This window comes from Myotis yumanensis, unplaced genomic scaffold (assembly GCF_028538775.1).
Source record: "Myotis yumanensis isolate MYYU_CA2020_CCGP unplaced genomic scaffold, mMyoYum1.0.hap1 SCAF_2, whole genome shotgun sequence".
In the NCBI taxonomy this organism is placed as follows: domain Eukaryota; kingdom Metazoa; phylum Chordata; class Mammalia; order Chiroptera; family Vespertilionidae; genus Myotis; species Myotis yumanensis.
In genome coordinates, this window is record NW_027223753.1 from 69,775,715 (window position 1) to 69,791,625 (window position 15,911).

At 38.5% G+C, this 15,911-nt stretch overlaps 1 protein-coding gene across 1 annotated transcript in view; it reads right to left on the reverse strand.

Moving 5' to 3' along the window:
* HFM1 (helicase for meiosis 1) overlaps nucleotides 1–15,911 on the reverse strand; it is a 96,740-nt gene that overhangs the window by 22,095 nt on the left and 58,734 nt on the right. Inside the window, exons 26-29 of the mRNA XM_070403411.1 lie at nucleotides 15,454–15,537; nucleotides 15,169–15,326; nucleotides 12,815–12,918; nucleotides 11,506–11,652 (exon numbers count right to left, since the gene is read on the reverse strand). Of these exons, the coding sequence (XP_070259512.1) occupies nucleotides 11,506–11,652; nucleotides 12,815–12,918; nucleotides 15,169–15,326; nucleotides 15,454–15,537 (493 nt within the window). The remainder of the gene's footprint in view (nucleotides 1–11,505; nucleotides 11,653–12,814; nucleotides 12,919–15,168; nucleotides 15,327–15,453; nucleotides 15,538–15,911) is intronic.

The following is a 15,911-nucleotide window of genomic DNA, read 5'->3' on the forward strand; positions in this document are numbered from 1 at the left end:
TGACAGTTGGGCTGAGGAGTAAAAGTGGGAGTTGACAAGGCAAAAGAGAGGAGAAAGAGTATTCCAGGCAGAAAGAATAACAGGTGCAGAAGCTCTATGACAAGGGAAAGCACCGAGAAACTGAAAGAAGGTCAGTGTGGCTGAGCTCAGCAGGTAAGAGACAGAGAGAGAGTGTAAGAGATGAAACTGTAGTAGAAAGGTCAACCTGTGTTTGTAGGGAAACAGCTCCACCATGGCACACTGGCAATTGCACATAGGCCATATAGGCAAGGCTCAACTATTTACAGAATGCCCTCTGATTCTACTTGGGCCATGTCAAGATAGGCAGTCTTGTGAGGAGAAGTTAAAGGTCATTTTTCATCTGCCTCCTTGAAGGAGGCTATCTTGCATGCACCTGCCTAGAGGCAGTTTTCATCTACCTTCTGGTTACAGTAAGGCATAAGGACTTTTAACCTCACCCCTTTCAGGTACAGCTGCAGGCTATAAAACCACTTAGCTGCAACCTAGGGTTGACTTCAAAAACAAAGCAGCCTACCATTCTCATCACCTGGCCCCTCCCAGCAAGCAGTTGATACCTTGCTGACCTTGTTTTACTGTCTAAGTAATAAACTGTCTAAATCTATTTGGGTCTCTTGTGTCCTTAAATAGCCAATTCTATGGAGGTGAGGCAAGTCTACATAGCAGCTGCCACCGCACTGCTACTTAGGGACGGATTGACTACCTGACAGTATGGAACTTGTTAATGTTTTGAATCTTCTATTCTAAAAGCTATGGGGAGCCACTGAAGTATTTTAACCAAAGAAGGGACATGATTGAATTTGCATTTTGAAAAAAAAATCAATCTATGGAGTATAATAAGGAGAATGGATTTGAGAGATAACAGAGTGGATGCAAGAAAACTAGTTAACTTACATGTGGAATCTAAAGAACAAAATAAACAAAATTGAAACAGACTCAGATATAGAGAAGAGGCTGATGGTCGACAGAGGGGAGGAGGGTTTGGGGCTGGGTGAAAAAATGAAGGAACTAAGAAGTACAAATTGGTAGTTACAAAATAGTCACAGAGATGTGAATTACAGCATAGGTAATATAGCCAATAATATTGTAATAACTATGTATATAGTCAGGTGGGTATTTGAAATATCGGAGGGACCACTCTGTAAAGTATATAATTATCTAACCACTATACAGTACATCTGAAACTAATAAAGAATAATACTGAATGTAAACTGTAATTGAAAATATAATAAATACATAAATAAAGCTAGTTAAGAAGTTATTGCAGTCATTTAAGCAAAAAAAATGAAAGTGATTCAGTCTAGGTGGTGGGAGAAATACAAAGAGAATGGACTGATTTGAGAGATATATAGAAGGTAAAAATATATTTTATGGAGAATTAAGTGGAGTGCTTTTTTTTCTTGAGCAGCATATTGTTGTCCCTTAAGTTTTATTGCCTTCCTTTTAGTCCAGCAATATCTACCTTAAGTTTAAGTTCATTTAATATTTCAAAGATAAAGACAAATACATGGAAACACTTCACCATTTATTCTCTCTTCATAGATACTTCCTTTCTAGAGACCTCCACCTTCCTCCTAATGCAATCTATGCCTGTCCTAAAGTTGTCATCCTAAAACTTCCTTTCATTAAACTCCTGGACTGACTCTACTATTCCTAGATTCTTTGACTTTTCCTTTCTTGGTTAACTGCTTTGTTTTCTTGTGCTCATCCCCAAACTGCCCAAGAAAGGATGTGTGACAGTTAAACTTTCTGAATCCTTGAATGTATTAAAAAGTATCTTTATTTTACTTTCAAACTTAATTAAAAGTTTGGCTGGGTATAGGACACAGGATTTTTAAGTCCATTGTCTTCCAGCATCCAGTGTTGCTAATAAAAAGATTAACACAACTTTAATTTTTGTTCCTTGGAAGCATTTATGATTTTCTATTTGTGATGTTCTGAAATGTAACAATTAAGCCTCCTTTGTATATATCTTCCTTCATTCACCCTCACTAGCACTAAGTCTTTTTTATGTGCAGATTTGTTTCATTTCAAGTCTACAAAATTTTCATAAATTATGTCTTCTGATTTGTCTCTTCTCTCTTTATGGTAAACTTATTAGTCAGCTATCAGACTCCTAGGTTACCCCTTTGTCTTTTATTTTTTGTCTCCTTGTATTTTTGCTTTCATGTAGTTTGTACTGACTTTATCTTTTGGCCCTCCAGCTAGGCTAATTTTTTTTCAATCACAGTTTTTATTTCCTTGTACTAACTCTTATTAATAGCTTTTCTCATGGCATCCTATTCTGTTTTATGATTTCAATTTAATATTTAATTTCTCTGAGGTTACTAATTAGTTTATGTTACATTTTATTACATTCCTGAAATATCCTATTGCTCTTTCATCCAATTTCTATTTTATTTTGGGCTTTCTTTCATATGTTCCAGATTTTCCTCAAATATCTCTTCATCCTTGACTATCTGTCTATAAGGCAGTCCAATTCTAGCTCCATTTCACATATGAGAAAATTAATTCATACAGAGGTTAAGTAACACATTCAGGACTATGCAGATAATAAATAGGAAATTTCAGACTCTAATTCTGGTAATCTAATTCCAGAGCCTGATCACTCAACCACCCTGCCTTCCTAATTATTCTGCTGCCTTAGTTCTCCACAGTAAATGCATTTACTTTATTTAGGAAAAGAATCTACTGTTTTGGGGGATGGAAGACTAGGAGGAAATAGCTATTTCACAATAAGGAATAGAGAATGCTTCCTCCCTTAACCCAAGGACTTTTAATAGATGCATTTCTAAACATTACCACAAGATGGTGCACAATGACTACACACATCTGCTCCCAGTGGTGAAAACTAAGTAGGACCTGAGAGTCTAATTAGAGATTCTGGGACTCCCCAAAATTTCAAGGCAGAGTTAGCAAGTCTTGTCTGGAATTAAGACTGTATACAAGTGTTTTTATAGAATTATAGTATATGGATATCACCTAAGTGACAAAAACTTTTTACTATATTTCTGTTAGAAATGGCACTTAGGAAATATAAGTGCTCCCCTGCCTCCACTCCACTCCCTATATCAGTGATGGCGAACCTAAGACACGCGTGTCAGAGGTGACACACGAACTCATTTTTTTGGTTGATTTTTCTTTGTTAAATGGCATTTAAAGATATAAAATAAATATCAAAAATATAAGTCTTTGTTTTACTATGGTTGCAAATATCAAAAAATTTCTATATGTGACACGGCACCAGAGTTAAGTTAGGGTTTTTCAAAATGCTGACATGCCGAGCTCAAAAGGTTCGCCATCACTGCCCTATATCTTGCAAATTGTCTGAATTTGTCTTAACAAATAAAAGCTTACAGAGATTGATAACTCAAAAAATAAGGTTCAAAGAGATAACTGACCTAAGTTAAGCTGTACTCTCATGTATATTGTAAAGAGATTGCATATTTCATCACTATCATAATCTGAAATTCATATTTTTATAGTTTTGTCACATATTATGTTAAATTACATATAATTAATGTATGTTTTTAAAGCCCCCAGTTCCAAGTACTTAAAGCAAAATAAATTTATTAATGTCAACTAGAAATGTATTTAAGGAAAATACTTAAAATTATTTTAACAGGGCCATTATGGTTACTGGAGCAAGGGTCAGTTGCTTAAAAAAAATTCAGAGAAAGAAACTGAAATAGTGGCACCCATGACAAACTTAGCCTCACATCCTAATTTTAAATTCAAATAATTTGGTCTGTACATAAACTACTGGAGTTAATATTGCTAAAAGTATTACTTAGACTTTTGCAGTTTCTGATTTATGTTAATCATAGATTTATGCACAGAGTGATTTTATTTATAAACTAGAGGCCTGGTGAACGAGATTCGTGCACTGGAGTGGGGGGGGGGGGGGTCCCTCAGCTCGGCCTGCGCCCTCTCGCAGTCCGGGAGCCCTCTGGGGATGTCTGACTGCCGCGGAGGAGGAAGAGGCACCCACCACCACAGCTGTGCTTGCCAGCCATGAGCCTGGCTTCTGGCTAAGCAGTGCTCCCCTTGTGGGAGCAAACTGACCACCAGGGGGCAGCTCCTGAATTGATCATCTGCCCCCTGGTGGTCAGTGTGTGTCATAGCAACCAGTCATTCTGCCACTCAGTTGATTTGCATATTAGCCTTTTATTATAGAGGATAAAAACATTTTTTTATTTATTTTTTGTCAAATATTATACTATAATTTTGTTATTTATTTATTAAGGAAAAGATTATATTGCTGAATTGAAGTTCTTGATTTTGCTCATATACACCAAAGAGTATAAAGAAAAGCAGCCCTGAGTTGGAACTTTTCTTCAGAGAGAGCCAGACTTAACCCAAGAGAAAAGCTAGAAAGAGGTTTCCATTTGAGGGAGGAAGAAAATGGCGGAGGTACAGACGGACGTGTCCCGTGCCTTGTCCCGGAGCAGATAAGGGTGAGCAGCTGAAACGGGTAACATACAGCCTGAATAAGCAGAAGATATTCAGCTGGGAGACAGTTTGTAGCTGGGAAAGACAGAGGACTCCCGGAGAAAGGGGACGGTTGGAGACTGCAGCTGAAATCTCTCCCGGTGCACTGGCTCAGCCATGGAGACTGCGCCATCTTGAGTGGCTATTATTGGAAGAGTATACATCCAAAGACCCGGCATCCATGGCATCCAGAGATCGCCTACTAACCTGGAAACAACGGATCTCAAGCAGCGCGATTACGTGGACTTAGAGGAACCCTGCTCCTCCTCACGGAAAGCAGACAGAGAACTACATAACCAAACACCTGGAGAAGAGAGATCATGGTGAGACAAAGAACCAGCCCGCATATGAAAGAAAAACAGGCATCACCAGAAAAGGAAGTAAACAAAATGGAGGCAATGGAGGCAAGCAACCTGTCAGAGAAAGAATTCAGAGAAATGGCCATAAGGTGGATGAAAAGAATGGAAGACAAATTCAACAATATGTGTAAGAACCAAGAGGAAATGAAGAAAAACCAAGAAGAAATGAAAAATGACATCACTGCTATAAAGAATTCAATAGAAAGCATCAACAGTAGACTAGAAGAAGCAGAGGACCACATCAGTGAGCTAGAAGACAAGGTAGGAAAAAATAACCAAGCAAAGCAGCTTCTAGAAAAATAAACTAAAAAGCAGGAGGAGAGCCGAAGAGAACTCTGGGACAACACGAAATGAAAAAACATCCGAATAATAGGGGTGCCAGAAGGAGAGGAAACTGAGCAAGGAATAGAAAACCTGTTTGAAAAAATAATGACAGAAAACTTCCCTAACATAGGGAAGAAAAACTCACACAAATCCAAGAAGCTCACAGAGTCCCAAACAAAATGAACCCCAAAAGACCGACGCCAAGGCACATTATAATTAAATTGGCAAACACCAACGACAAAGCGAGAATCTTAAAAGCAGCCAGAGAGAGACAGAAAGTTACCTACAAAGGATCCCCCATCAGACTAGCGACTGATTTCTCAACAGAAACACATCAGGCAAGAAGGGAATGGAATGAAATATACAAAGTCATGCAAAGGAAGGGTCTGAATCCAAGAATACTGTACCCAGCAAGGCTATCAATCAAAATTGAGGGTGAAATCAGGAGCTTCACAGACAAAAAAGGACTAAAGGAGTTTATTGCCACCAAACCAGCAATGCAAGAAATGCTAAAGGGTCTGCTGTAAAAAGAAAAATTAGGAAACAAAGAAGGAACACAGTGGTAAGGAACAAAAATGGTGACTAACAAGTATCTATCAATAATAACTTTAAATGTAAATGAAAGAAATGCCCCAATCAAAAGACATAGGGTAACTGAGTGGATAAGAAAACATGACCCATATATCTGCTGTTCACAGGAAACCCACCTCAGAAAAAAAGACGCACACAGACTGATGGTGAAGGGATGGAAAAAGGTTTTTCAGGGGAATGGAAGTGGAAAAAAAGCCGGGGTAGCAATACTTATATCTGACAAATTAGATCTCAAAGTGAAGGACATAAAAAGAGATAAGGAAGGCCACTTCATAATACTAAAGGGAGCAATCCAACAAGAAGAAATAACTCTGTAAACATATACGCACCCAATATAGGAGCACCCAAATACATAAGAAATCTTCTGGAGGAGATCAAGGGAGAGATTGACAGCAATACAATCATAGTAGGGGACTTTAACACCCCATTATCACCATTGGACAAATCCTCTAAACAAAAAATCAGCAAAGAAGCATCAATCCTAAATGACTCACTAGATCAGATGGAATTAATTGACCTCTTCAGAACATTTCACCCCAAAGCCACAGAATATACATTCTTCTCAAGTGCACATGGGTCATTTTCAAAGATAGACCATATATTGGGTCACAGGCAAAGTCTCTTCAAATTCAAGAAGACTGAAATCATATCAAGCATCTTCTCAGATCACAATGGCATAAAACTGGAAATCAACTACAATAAAAACAATCCAAAAAAAATCAAACACATGGAGACTAAATAGCACGCTATTAAACAATGACTGGGTTACCAGAGAGATCAAAGAAGAAATAAAAAACATCATGGTAACAAACAACAATGAAAACACAACAATCCAAAACCTATGGGACACAGCGAAAGCAGTCTTGAGAGGGAAGTTCATATCTCTACAAGCCTACTGCAAGAAACAAGAAACAATGAGAATAAATTACCTAACCCCACAACTCAAAGAGTTAGAAATAGAGCAACAAGAAAAGCCCAGTGTAAGCAGAAGGAAGGAAATAATAAAGATCAGAGCGGAGATAAATGACATAGAAACTGAAAAAACAATACAAAAGATCAACAAAACCAAGAGCTGGTTCTTTGAAAGGATAAACAAGATTGATGAACCTTTAGCCAGGCTCACCAAGAAACAAAGAGAGAGGACCCAAATAAACAAAATCAGAAATGAAAGAGGAGAAATAACAACAGACCCCACAGAAATACAAAGGATTGTTAGAAAATACTATGAACAACTCTACTCCAACACACTAGACAACCTGGAGGAAATGGACATATTCCTAGAAAAATACAACCTTCCAAAACTTAATCAGGAAGAACCTAAAAATCTCAATAGGCCAATAACTATGGAGGAAATTGAAGCAGTCATCAAAAAGCTTCCAGCAAACAAAAGCTTGGGGCCAGACAGCTTCACAGGGGAGTTTTACCAAACATTCAAGGAAGAACTAAAACCTATCCTCCTCAGACTATTCCAAAAAATTCAAGAGGAAGGAACACTTCCAAGCTCATTCTATGAAGCCAGCATCACCCTAACACCAAAACCAGATAAAGACAACACAATGAAAAAGAATTACAGGCCAATATCCCTCATGAACATAAATGCCAAAATCCTCAACAAAATCCTAGCAAATCGGATCCAGCAGTATATCAGAAAGATCATACACCATGACCAAGTAGGATTTATCCCAGGGATGCAAGGATGGTACAATATCTTCAAATCAATAAACATAATACATCACATAAACAAACTGAGAGAAAAAAACCACGTAGTCATATCAATTGATTTGGAAAAAGCATTTGACAAAATCCAACACCCTTTCTTGATAAAAAACTCTCAGCAAGATAGGAATAGAGGGATTATACCTCAATATAATAAAAGCCATATATGACAAACCCACAGCCAACATCATAATCAATGGGCAAAAATGAAAACCATTTCCCCTAAGAACAGGAACAAGACAAGGATGCCCCCTCTCACCACTCCTGTTTGACATAGTACTAGAAGTACTAGCCATTGAGATCAGACAAGAAGAATAAATAAAAGGCATCCAAACTGGAAAAGAAGAAGTAAAACTGTCCTTATTTGCAGATGACATGATACTGTACATAGAGAACCCTAAAGACTCCATCAAAAAATTATTAGACTTAATAAATGAATTCGGCAATGTAGCAGGATACAAAATTAATGCCAAGAAATCTATGGCATTTCTTTACACCAATAGTGAACTTACAGAAAGTGAGACTAAAAAGCAATCCCATTTACCATCGCACCAAAAAATTAAGATACCTAGGAATAAACTTAACTAAAGAGGTAAAAGACTTATATGCGAAAAACTACAGGACACTGACAAAAGAGATAGAGAAAGACATAAACAGATGGAAGAACATACCGTGTTCATGGATTTCTAGAATCAACATCATCAAAATGTCCATACTACCCAAAGCAATCTATAGATTCAATGCAATCCCCATTAAATTACCAACGGCATATTTCACAGATCTAGAACGAACGTTCCAAAAATTCATCTGGAATAAAAAAAGACCTCAAATAGCTGCAACAATCCTGAGAAAGAAGAACAAAGTAGGTGGGATCTCAATGCCAGATATCGAGCTGTATTACAAAGCCACTGTTCTTAAAACAGCTTGGTACTGGCACAAGAACAGACATATAGATCAATGGAATAGAATAGAGAACCCAGAAATTGACTCAAACCACTATCCCCAATTAATATTCGACAAAGGAGGCAAGAGCATACAATGGAGTCAAGACAGTCTCTTCAATAAATGATTTTGGGAAAATTGGACAGATACATGCAAAAAGATGAAACTAGACCACCAACTCACACCATACACAAAAATAAACTCAAAATGGATAAAGGACTTAAATGTAAGACGGGAAACCATAAAAATACCAGAGGAATCCACAGGCAGCAAAAGAGCAAACATATGCCAAAGGAATTTCTTCTCTGATAATGCTCCTAGGGAAATGGAAACTAAAGAGAAAATAAACAAATGGGACTACATCAAAATAAAAAGCGTTTGCACAGCAAAGGAAATCATCAACAAAACAAGAAGACCCACTATATGGGAGAACATATTTGCCAGTGATATCACCAATAAGGGTTTAATCTCCAACATTTACAGGGAACTCATGAAACTTAACAATAGGAAGATAAACAATCCAATAAAAAAATGGGCAACGGACCTAGATAGACACTTTTCGAAAGAGGACATAGAGAAGGCCGAAAGACATATGAAAACATGCTCAAAGTCACTAATTATACGAGAGATGCAAATCAAAACGACAGTGCGGTATCATCTCACACCTGTCAGAATGGCTATCATCAACAAATCAACAAACAACACATGTTGGAGAGGATGTGGAGAAAAAGGAACCCTTCTGCACTGCTGGTGGGAATGCAGACTGGTGCAGCCACTATGGAGAACAGTATGGAGCTTCCTCAAAAAACTAAAAATGGAACTCCCATTTGATCCCGTGATCCCACTTCTAGGAATATATCCCAAGAAACCAGAAACACCAATCAGAAAGGATATATGCACCCTTATGTTCATAGCAGCACAATTTACAATAGCTAAGATTTGGAAACAGCCTAAGTGCCCATCAGCAGATGAGTGGATTCAAAAACAGTGGTACATCTACACAATGGAATACTATGCTGCGGTAAAAAAGAAGGAACTCTTGCCTTTTGCAACTGCATGGATGGAACTGGAGAGCATTATGCTAAGTGAAATAAGCCAGTCAGAGAAAGATAAATACCACATGATCTCACTCATTTGTGGATTATAGAGAACAACATAGACTGATGAACAGGGACAGATCCAAAGACAGAGAAACAGCAATCAGACTATCAATCCCCAGAAGGAAAGTAGGGGAGGGATGGGGTAAGGGGAAGAAATTAACCAAAGGACTTGTATGCACGCATATAAGCCAAACCAATGGACATGGACAACAGGGGGGTGAGAGCATGAGTGAGTGTGTGTGTGTGTGGGGGGGATGAGGACACATTTGTAATACCTTAACTAATAAAGAATTTAAAAAGAAAGAAAGGAAGGAAGGAAGGAAGGAAGGAAGGAAGGAAGGAAGGAAGGAAGGTAGGAAGGAAGAAAAGCAGCCCTAGCTAGTGTGCTCCATGGTTAGAGCATCAGATCTTGGACCTAAGGGTTGTAGATTTGATTCCTCATCAAGGGCAATTATCTGGATTGCAGGTTTGATCCCCAGTCCTGGTTGGGCACATGCAGGAGGCAATCTATCAATGTGTCTCTCTCACATTGATGTTTCTTTCTCTACCTCACCCCCTCCCTCCTTTCTACTCTCTTTAAAAATCAATGGGAAAAATATCCTTGGATGAGGATTAACAACAACAAAAAAAGGGTTTAGTATTTTTTAGCCCTAGCAGAGTGCACCAACCATTTTAAAACCATGTCTTCACATGGTCTTCCCTCTGTGTATGTTTGTATCCTAATTTCCTCTTCTTAAAGGATACCAGTCATATTAGATTAGGGCCCAACTAATTACCTCATTTTAACTTACTTACTTCTTTACAGACTCAATATTCAAATGAAGTCAAATTCTGAGGTACTGGAGATTAGAACTTCAACATACAAATTTCTGGAGGACACAATTCAGCCCATAACAACAAGATATATGTAGTGCAATTTTTTCTGACACTCTGAGGTTGCCTTTCCCTCTCTTGATAGTGTCTTGTTCTTAATTTTACCATGGTCAAATTCATCAAATGTTTTTATAATTAGCACTTTTTGTGTCCTATTTATATAATCAACCTACTCCAAGGTCTTGAAGATCTATTTTTATTTCTAAAGGCTTTATTGTTTTCCTTTCACTTTAAATCAACTATATATTTGTAAATAACTTTTGTGTAGAGTCTGAGGTCAGGGTCAAGACACTGATTTTGTCATAAATAAGTAACTTTACATCTGTAGGTCCATTTCTGGACTCTAATCTATTCCACTGATTAATGTATCTACCCTATGCCTATATTGTCACTCTCAATATCTACTGTTTAATAACAGGTCCTGCTATCTAGTAAATTAAATTGTGCAGTTATATTTTCTTCTTCAAGTTTATCTTGATTATTCCTATTCTTTTGAATTTTTGCATGAATTTTATAATCAGTGTGATGTTTCACAAAAAAACACTTCTGGTATTGGGATTGCACTGAATCTAAAAATTAATTTGGAGACAACTGACATCTTTATAATATTGAATCTTTTAATCCTTAAAGTGGTATATCACTCAATTAATTGTATTTTCCTTAATTTTATTATAGTAATGATTTTTAGTTTTCATGTGGTGATATTGAATATCTTTTGCTACTGTATTACTATCTATTTGAGATTTCTGATTTTAATTTTTAATGGTAGTTTTAAAATTATTTCTATCTCTTTTATTCGACTGGTATATAATAATGCAATTGATTTTTAAATTAAAATATAATTCACACCATAAAACCCATCCCTATAAGTATACAATTCAGTCTGTTTTAATATATTCCCAAGGTTGTGCAACCACCACCTTACTTTAATTCCAAAACATTGTCATCACCACAAAAAGAAATCACATACTATTAGTAGTGGCTCCTCATTTTTTCCTATTCCTGCTCCCTCAATCACTAATCTACACATATATTCCTCTGCAGCCATATCTTTGCTTTAATGCAAAACGGGAATATATATAGCTACTTACCTTTATTGGGTTCTGCTACAGTAGACCTATCTGAATGTTTAAAATGGGAAATCTCTGTTACTGATTTTTTTCGTATAATTATTTGATTTCCAAGCTTCTTGGGTCCTAAGTAAAAGACTGTAAATTTTCGCTGAATATCAAGTCCAACTGGAAAAAGGAAAAAAGCATATAAGTGATTATTCTATACTAGAGGCCCGGTGCATGAAAATTCATGCACTGGAGTGGGGGTCCCTCAGCCCGCCTGCCCCCTCTCACAGTCCGGGATCCCTCAGGGGTGGAAGGTGACCCGGCGATCAGGGGAAGGTGACGCACTCATCACACCTCTGCTGCTGCCACTGCCTGCAGCACAAGGCTCAGTCGGCCCTGGTTACCTGAGCCTCGGGTGGCCCTGGGCAGCTGGGCAGCCGCCATCCAAAGCTTGCCTGTGCCTCAGGCTGGCCCTGGGCAGCAGGGGGGCTGAGGGGACTGGGGGACTCTGGAGGCAGGTGCCCTGGCAGGGCTGAGGAGACTGGGCATCACCATCTTGTGGCTATGGGTGCTGTCATCTTTGAGGGCATGGAAGTCAATTAGCATATTCCCTCCTTATGGGCTGTGGGTGATGCCATCTTTGCAGCCTGCTGCTCAGTCATTTGGTCGTCCCTCACTAACCCCCTGCCGGTCTGGTCACCCCACGCAGCCTGTTCAGTTGTTTGTTTGGTTGCAACGGTTGCTTAGGCTTTTACATATATATAGATAATAAAAGCCTAATATACTAAGTGTCCGGTCATCCATTCAACCAATGAATGCATAATATGCTAAAGATATACTAAGGCTGCTCAACCGCTCGCTATGATGTGCACTGACCACCAGGGGGCAGACAGTTGACCGGTCGACAAGTCGTTATGATGTGCACTGACTAACAAGGGGTAGATGCTCTGACCGGTAGGTTAGCTTGCTGCTGGGGTCCAGCCAATCATGACTGAGCGAGACAGGCTGACACACTCTGGAGCCCTCCCGCAGTCCCTTCCCAGATGGCTAACCTCCCGTGTCCCTCCCCAGCCCCGATTGTGTACCGGTGGGGTCCCTCGGCCTGGTCTGTGCCCTCTCACAATCCGGGGCCCCTCGGGAGATGTCAGAGAGCCAGTTTTGGCCCTACAACAGAACAACCAGTCGCTATGACGCGCACTGACCACCAGGAGGCAGATGCTCAATGCAGGAGCTGCCCCCTGGTGGTCAGTGTGCTCCCACAGGGGGAGTGCCACTCAACCAGAAGCCGGGATCATGGCTGGTGAGTGCAACAGCAGTGTCTTCATTCCTTCAATGAACTTACCATATTCAGAACTAATTAGATTTATGCTAAGTTCTGCAGATTTAAGAGCTCTCTTCACATCAATCTTTTTAGTCCAATTTCCAGCTTTTAGCAAAACAGAATCCCTGAAAAAGAGTACTTTAATGTATCACTTAATTAATAATCTGAACACTAAATAAAATAATATGTTAATCTTTTTTTAAATATTTTATTGATTTTTTACAGAGAGAAAGGGAGAGAGATACAGAGTTAGAAACATCGATGAGAGAGAAACATCGATCAGCTGCCTCCTGCACATCTCCTACTGGCGATGTGCCCACAACCCAGGTACATGCCCTTGACTGGAATCGAACCTGGGACCTTTCAGTCTGCAGGCCGACGCTCTATCCACCGAGCCAAACCGGTTTTGGCATAATATGTTAATCTTCAAGAGCTAATTGATCCTAAGATATATCCTATCTGGTAGTAAACTGAAGTCAGTATTGAAAGTTACTTTCCCCAGATTCTTGGAAGAGGAACTGGAATGTCAGTGGAACTACCATTACCATAATTTTCTTAACTACACATTGACCCAAAAGCTGATTCCAAGTTGCATTGACTCACTTCAGGCCACCTGATATATAGTTGCTATCAATAACCCATGAGCTTATCCCTTAATCACTCACTGTAAAAATAGCTATACATAAATTACATGACTTTATGAGAACTTCAATAGTATGAGATTGATCTAAAATAGTTTGTATTTAATAACACCACAAACAAATCAACAACCAATTTTGTGACTGAACTTATTTTAGTCTCATATAATTAAGGTTGTCATTAGATTTTGTTGTCAGAGAGAATAAAGATTTGTATAATGATACTAGAGGCCTGGTGCACAAAATTCATGCACTCAGGGAAGGGTTCCCCTCAGCCAGGCCTGTGCCCTCTAGCAGTCCAGGAGCCCTCGGGGGATGTCCGACTGATGGCTTAGGTGGGGAGTGGGCCTAAGCTGTCAGCCAGACATCCTTAGCGCTGCCACGGAGGCGGGAGAGGCTCCCACCACCATAGCTGCTGTGAGCCCGGCCTCTGACTGAGCGGCACTCCCCCTGTGGGAGTGCACTGACCACCAGGGGGCAGCTCCTGCACTGAGCATCTGCCCCTTGGTGGTCAGTGCACATCATAGCAACCGGTCATTCTGCCATTCGGTCAATTTGCATATTAGCATTTTATTATATAGGATATTCTCTATAAGTGTGCCATGGCTAGTTGCAGGAGCATAATTATTAGTGAAAAGGATATCCTATCAGTTACTGCAGTTTCTTTAGGAACCTTGCATGGGACATTTTAGGAAGGTATTCTCTATACCAGCGGTTCTCAACCTGTTGTTGCGACCCCTTTGGTGGTCGAATGACCCTTTCACAGGGGTCACCTAAGACCATCCTGCATATCAGATATTTACATTATGATTCATAACAGTAGCAACATTACAGTTATGAAGTAGCAATGAAAATAATTTTATGGTTGGGTCACAACATGAGGAACTGTATTTAAAGGGCCAGAAGATTGAGAACCACTGCTCTATACACTGGCAACAATTAAGAGATTTCAGAGTCACTGCCATTCCTGAATTTATAAGTACATACAATAATATGATTAGGAGCATAGGCTCTGGAGTCAGAATGCTTGGGTTCAAATCTAGACTTTAAAGAACCTATATGTCCTTGAACAAACTGATTAAATTCTCTTGGTCTCAATTTCTTCTGCAAAATGTAATTAATAGTAGCATTTGTCCCCTACAATGATTAAAAAATTAAATACCTGGAACCTACTAATTGCTCAAAAATATTAGCTACAGCTATAATTGATATCCTTAGAGTTTGTTTATGACATCGTGGAAAAAAGAGCAGTATTAGAAAAAAAACTCAAGTGAAAATTACAGAATGGCATGCTAAAGAACTAGGTATAAGGGAAGTACCTCCTTTATATATATGATCTGGTTGGCTGTATCCTATAATGGAGCTATAGTAGTTTGTTAGATTTAAATGTTGAAATAAAAGATATATTTTGAAGTGAGCAGTAAGATCATGAATGACTGAAGAAAAGCAACAAATAAGAAAGTTCAGCAACAGTGGACTATAGATACTCCTAAAGGTTATCTGTTCACTTGTTTCCAACTTTGTTCATTATAGTACCAAATATTATAATCTAAAACAACAGACTCAATGTTAATATCTTCTTTAAAAGACAAACAGAGAAACTACCCCATTATAGCATCAGAAACACGTAAATTAATTAATCCTACAATGATTGTATTACTTTTTCTACTCAGTGGATTATTTTTCTTTTATACTATAGACTTAGAAATAAAATGAAATAGAAATTTTTACACTTACATAATTTTGTGCTTAAAAACCAGTTGATTATCTGTATCACCTATGATTAAGGTAACATAGTGAAAATCTGGTGCTGTTCTTTTAGTTTGTAGCTGTTCAAAGTTTCTTAATGTAATGGTCACTAATATTTCCGCCATCATGTCACTATATCTTGCAATCTTTAAAAGAGGATAGGCATAAAAAATATTAAAAACAGCCTTACTACTCATACTCAGCTCCAAGTCAGCTATGAGTAGCATTATTCCTGATAAGACAATCAAAATATCTAGAAAACAAAATATTTACCTGTTCGACTTCAAGTTCATATTTTGGAAGATACATCACTGTTTCTTTTATCTGAGTTCCAAAAGGGGGATGCCTATTTAAAATCTAAAAACATTTATATCATTATATTATGACCACACTAAAAATTATTTTAGTAAAATACTTTATATAACAAATAGGTTTTTGTTGTTACTGTTGTTAATCCTCAACTGAGGATATTTTTTCCCATTGATTTTGGAGACAGTGGAGGGGAGGGAGGAAGAGGACGAGGGAAAGAGAGAGAGAGAAGAAAAGAGAGAAAGAAACATCGATGTGAGAGAGATTGGAATCAAACCTGCAACCCAGGCACATTGTCCCTGACTGGGAATCAAACCCTCAACCCTCAGGTGCCCGGGCCAACACTCTAACCACTGAGCACAACGGCCAGGGCTAGTCAATAGTTTTAGTAATGCTTATTACTTAAAACCTTATGTTAAAAT